This window comes from Ammospiza caudacuta, chromosome 21 (assembly GCF_027887145.1).
Source record: "Ammospiza caudacuta isolate bAmmCau1 chromosome 21, bAmmCau1.pri, whole genome shotgun sequence".
Taxonomy (NCBI): domain Eukaryota; kingdom Metazoa; phylum Chordata; class Aves; order Passeriformes; family Passerellidae; genus Ammospiza; species Ammospiza caudacuta.
In genome coordinates this window covers 4264517-4270516 of record NC_080613.1, presented here as the reverse complement: position 1 = coordinate 4270516, position 6000 = coordinate 4264517, and the positions used below count along the sequence as shown (strand labels likewise).

At 49.9% G+C, this 6000-nt stretch overlaps 1 protein-coding gene across 1 annotated transcript in view; it reads left to right on the top strand.

The window, feature by feature from the left end:
* The first annotated feature begins 1817 nt into the window (after nucleotides 1–1817).
* The window catches only part of NTNG2 (netrin G2), a 45962-nt gene continuing 41779 nt past the window's right edge, over nucleotides 1818–6000 (top strand). The window contains exon 1 of the mRNA XM_058818353.1: nucleotides 1818–2456. Within this exon, the coding sequence (XP_058674336.1) occupies nucleotides 2244–2456 (213 nt within the window). The 5' untranslated portion in view covers nucleotides 1818–2243. The remainder of the gene's footprint in view (nucleotides 2457–6000) is intronic.

The window sequence follows — 6000 nt, the reverse complement described above, 5'->3', positions numbered from 1 at the left end:
TAGATCCTTTCTACCTGGGTTTTTCCCTGACAGCCATTCAAGTGCAAGATATAATTGTTGAGGCTGTGAAAATAGATCCATAAACTTAACAGCACCGGAGTTCTCATTAAAACTACCCTGCTTGTTTTCTACACAATACCAGAGTCTCTCACTCTCACTCTTACCAGGCACTTGGCAGTGACCAGTTTGATGTAATAATTAGGAACTGACTTGTTATAACTCAAAAGACAGCTCTGATGTAAGTAGGACTTATAAACACTGTGTCACCCTGCCTTATTATTTTTACTACATTTACTCATAATATAAAAATAGCAGCCAGTCTATTCTTTTTCTGGGAGTTTATTCAGGTCCAACACAGCTATAACAGGCTCTTCGTAGAGAGCTGGCAATGAAGCATGAGAGACAGCTTCTCTTTTCTGAACTCATTCATCTCAATCAGCAATCTTTCAAGCAAAAAGGGGGGAAAGGGAGATGGTAGCAGAGCGGTGTGAAGCCCCTGAACACGGATCAATTCATGTGTTAACCTGGAGTTTCTGAGCTTTAGTAACTGAGCTTCATGAGAAAGGAAATGCTAAGCATGCTGTTGAAGCAGATATGGCTCAATTGTGAAAGAAAAGTTGGGGAAAGAAATAGAAAGGGAATTATCCAAAGGTAAATTTCTGTTCTGGATATGTGCCTCCCACCTTCTTGGATGAGATCTCCCTCCTGAATCTAATACTGAGAGAGGGTTTGACTTTTTCCCCCTCCCCGCTTCGGTTCTTTGTCATTTTGTTTTGTAATTACTTACAATTTTTTTAGCTCTACTGGAAAGACAACAAAATTGCAGAAATGTTGTTCTAACCTGAAATGAATACTGGGAAGGTCATTGCTCTTTGTATTAGGTGAACCTAAATGTTATTAGGACTTTAAATTGTTTTTTATTAAATGTTATTGTTCAGATAAATCATATGTGGGGATGCTGGACAATGTATCTGTCTCCCCAGCTGTCTTATTTATTTGCTTATCTTTTTAGGACTATCAATTTGTCTGTCTGTCCCTTCTCTGTCTGCATATTCCCCATCTCCTAATGACCCATAGCTGCTTCTTGATGTTATTTGAAGACCCATTAGAGCTCCTGTTGTCCAGCTGCTGTTGCAAAGCAGATACCTTAAATTGGGCAGCGCTCCTTCCCTTCTCCCAGATAGCAGAAAAGCCATAAGCATCTTACTATGGATTGCTTTTTATTAAAGTTGTATATCTCCCTGTTACAAAAACCTGTCAGGTGGCTTGGCAAGCCCAGCTGAGAGCTCTGCCTCCTGAGGGACCCCTGTTCTTCGTGCTCCAACTGTCCCCCCTTGCTCCCACCTAATCTGTCTTCCAATTTCTCGCAGGTCCCTCCTGCTGATGAGCTCTGCCTTTGCCCTGACCATGAAAGAGAGAGGAGACCCCAGGTAGCCCCATGGATTGCAGCTGAAGGCTTTGGGGACTTGGTGCTCCGTTGCCAAAAGGCAGAATTGGACAGGAATCCTCGCCACCACCGCAGGACACAGCGGGAGAAGCCAAAGCCAGCCCTGCCCCAGTCACCCCAGTGACCACCCAGATCTGGGCACCGACCTGCTCACGCTGACACAACCATCCTTTGCGAAAAAGGAGTTTCAGCTCCAAGCTTCAAGCAGTCTCTCTTGTCAGAGTTGTACTGATGGCCAGATGCTCTATTTATTTTATGTGCTAAATGTTCTAACACCCCAATAATTAAGGCAGACACAGTTTAAGGCACTTTCCACAGCGACGCAGTTGGAGCAGAGCAGAAGGTTGAGGAAAACCTGATCCAGCACCATCTCACGGCCTCTCCAATTTACTCCTATCAAATTTCATCAGCAACTCAGAACTTGATCTTTGTATTGATTGACTGGAGTCACCTCTAGATATTTTCATGCTGATTTGGAAGACCTTTCGTACAATAAAAGGGGGAAAAAATGAGGTTAAGGAAGACTTTTGACCACTGATCAGCAACTCTGGCCAAAACTTTCCCAATCAAGTGAATTGCAAAGTCGGCTTCCATGCCAAGAGGAACTTTCCACGTCCAGGTACAGCGTGCAGAGTGGGATCATCCCTGTTCCTGTGTGGATCTCCTTGGAGTGGAGCATTTTTAGATGAGGAGTTTCCATGCTGATCCCGAGAGCCACCCCTAGCCCAGCCGCCGCCTTCCCCGGGACTCCCGGCGCTGCCCTCGCCCAGGGCGCCCGCGCCTGGCCGCAGCTGCCATGCTCTACCTGGCTGCTCTCCTCGTGCACTGCGTGCCCCTGGCCATGGCACAGTATGACATTTGCAAGTCCTGGGTGACCACGGACGATGGCCCCTCATGGGAGTTTTATGCGTGCCAGCCCAAGGCCATGCGGATGAAGGATTACGTGACCGTGCGGGTGGACCCGGCAGGAATCACTTGTGGGGACCCTCCGGAGAGGTTCTGCACCCATGTAAGTGTTTGCTGCCTTATTTGCTGGCTTAGAACAGGCTCTGCTGGTGGCTGGAGGCAGTGTCCAGCCCAGGTGCCACTGGGAGGATGTCCTGGGTCAGGGTGGGCACTGCTGGAGCTGTCAGTGTGCAGAACATGGAGAGGGCACCCTGCCCAGCAGGGATGGGGCTGGCATGCTGGAGGGAGGGTGAGGAGGAGCCAGGGAGGGCTGAGCAAGACCTGGGTGAGGTCTGGATTTTGGAAAAGCACACAGCTCCTCTACTTGCTAAAGTGTGGGGTGTGCTCGCCAGCCCCATCCCTAAGGGATGCTCCAGCACTGCTGGGATTTTCTAGGATGTGGGCAGTTTGAGGCAGCATGAAGGGCAGGGCAGAGAGTTTGGCCCCTGCACACCCCCAGCTCTGGTGGTTGGTCTGACAGCCACAAACTTCACTAAAGCTCCTGAAAATGTGGTTCTCCCTCTCTTCTGAAAAGGCTCTGTGGATAGACATTTGCCCTTGTAGTTAAAATCTTTAACTTATTTTCTCTTAAATATTAATCATTGCATTTCATTCTGTGCACCACAAAGCTCAGCAGGAACATTTGATTTATAATTCACAAGGCTTTACATTGTTAAAGAGTTCAGGGGTCAAAGCAAAGAGCAAAACAGTAATGCCCCTTCCCAAAGGTCCCCCAGGAGTGGTCCAGGCACACATTTAAGGGACAGACACCAAGCCAGCCCATGCTGGCAAGGTTTCCACTGGGCTGAGTGCTGAACAAGGAGTGCCTTCTAAAAGAGTATATTATTCTTTTATTATAATGAGAAGGGGAATTCTCTAAATCAGTGCAGAGAGTCCCATTTTTTATTGCCAGTGCCTCAGTTTGCCACCCTGGACCCAGCCAGCCAGGGCACCTCTTGAAAATCCAAGAGAAAAATGCTCCTGTGACACCAAGGGGTGCCAAACATTTATGATCATCAGAACATGCTGCCAGCAGTTACACAGTTCCCTCCAGCCTAAGGGCTCTCATTAGTACCAGGGAAGACATTTCCACTAATTCCAGATAAGTAGCAGCTTTTCCTTTTAAAAGATCGTTTGAAAAGAAAGATTAAGTCCAAGGTTGCAAATAAAACTGGTAACTATTGATGGGTCAGTCTGTATTTCCATTTATGTGACTGACTGCAGGAGGATTAAAAGGACAACACCAGATTGCTTCCCACTACACTCACTGCAGCTCTCTGCAAACCCTCTCTGGTTAAGGATGCTCCGGACTTCAGCTCCACTGACCTCCAAGGAAGCAAAAGACACAAACTGCAATCAGCTCCCTGCATCTCTTGATTCAGTCAATACTGAGCTGAAATCTTTCTATTCTGGGCACCGGCAGCATTTCCTTGTAGCGTACGCCTGCCATGTGCTGGAACACTTGCAAACACCGTGTAGAGCCGTGAATGAGAGCTACACAAATGCAAAACATGGATTTGCCTCCCTGTCCCTGCCTCACCCCTGCCTGGCCCGGCTCTTGCCTCCCAAAACAGAAACCAGCACTCACAGCACTGTCCCTGAGCAATTCCCTGGTGAAGAGTCAAGCTGAGAACAGGAATAACAAACTGTAAAGTATTTTTTAGAATTTTTTTTTTTGGGATGGGTTTGTGACATACCACTGGATTCGTGGCCCTTTCTCCCCCATCTCACACCAGTGCTGTTCTCTCCAGAGGACTAAAGAGTTATAAAAATGAAGCAGAGGAGGAGCAGCCAGGCTGAGGTGGGCAAGGAGCCCACCCAGCACCCAGTGCACAGAGCAGGGGGTGGCTGCAGGAGAGATCCAGGCTCCAGCCCATCCTTAGGACTGGAGTGCTGTGGCCTGGGAGGCCATCAAGGTAAATTTTCACTGTCACCGAGAATGACACGTGGCCACTCACTGCTGAGCATCCCCTTCTGGCCAGCGGAAAGTGGGCTCAGCAAGAAGTGGCCCTTCCATCGCCGGTGCTGGGTGGTGACTTGACACCTATCGACGTGCAGGGGGAGGGAGCAGAGCCCGCAGAGGATGTGAGCCGAGTTCTGCTCCCCCTGCACTGAGGAAGCGCTGGGCAGAAATCGATGTCTCTGCCCACGGATCGTTACAGCCCCGCAGAGGGGAGGGCAGGCAGCTCGCACAAAGCCGGGGCAGCTCCTCGCTGCCAACCTGCTCAGGTGCCTTTTGGTGTCCTGCTATCCTTTCTCTTCAGGTTTTTAATTATTTCCTTGTAACAGGTGGGTTCTCATAGGAGCCTGGCTTTCCAGCAGAGAAGTTCTTACGGTGACTGTATTGCTTTCTTAGGTGTCTTTCAAAACAGCAGGGGACTGTCCGTGCGGCTAAACTCGCGTTACTCAGAATTAAGCGCAGCCCAGCGGGGCTCCTGCCCTGCTCAGACAGCTGCAATCAAAACTAAAGACACACAAACACCCCTCCGTGCTCAAGGCAGCCAGGCAGGGATGAGCTGCACCATGTCCCTGTGCAGGGCAGGTGAGGAGCAGAGTCCTGGTGACAGTCAGGAGCAGAGTCCTGGTGACAGGAGCAGAGTCCTGGTGACAGTCAGGACCAACCAGACAGACAGGGATGAGCTGCACCATGTCCCTATGCAGGGCAGGTAAGGAGCAGAGTCCTGGTGACAGTCAGGAAGGGAGTCCTGGTGACAGGAGCAGAGTCCTGGTGACAGTCAGGACCAAAGCAGCCAGGCAGGGATGAGCTGCACCATGTCCCCATGCAGGGCAGGCCAGTAGCAGAGTCCTGGTGACAGCCAGGACCTTGTCAGACAGCAAGTTTTCCCTACCAGTCTGCACACCCACAGGATCACTCACTGCCCTGCCACAGCTCCAGCAGTGCTCACAAGACTTCTGCCTGAGGAGGCTTCAAGAGATGGCAGGAATTATTTGGAGGACCATCCTTTGTGTTTTATAACAATTCTGGTCACATCTGGCTGCTTCCTTCTGATTGGGAAGCGTTTTGCTGCTTATTAAAGTCAAGGGTTTTGCTTTTTCCGCAGTTTCTGGACCTGTTCCTATTCATGGCAATGCCTTCCTGGCAGGGTCACCTGAAAAATGAATTGTACTTTGCCTCCTGGCAGGGCAGGGGGAATGGTGGGAGCAGGAAGAAAGATGGATAAGTAGATAAAAGCCTGAATGAAACTAAAAGTGTGACTGAAGACTAATAGAGAACAGATCTTTTAAACCAAGAGTGTCGAGGGAGGGGTGAGACTTCAAAGATCACAGGCAGGGCACGGCACAGAGCAGCTGAACGTGGATTTCAAAGGAGAGGGGTTTGCAGGGCAGGCCCAGCTGGGAAACAGCCAAGCTGCACATCCCCATGGGGCAGAGGGGAGATCTCGTGTTCCTTCACCTTGCCACCCTCGTGGGCAGGAGGAGGAGGAGGGTGGCACAGCTGGCAGGCTGCTCCCAGGTGCTGAGGTGCTCTGAGATGCTGAAACACTTCTTTGAGCAGGGCCCTTTGGGAGTTTCATTTCCAAGCATCAGCATTTTGCACACAGGATAAAGATTCCTCAGGTTTTGTGGGGAATTCACACACAGTGGGG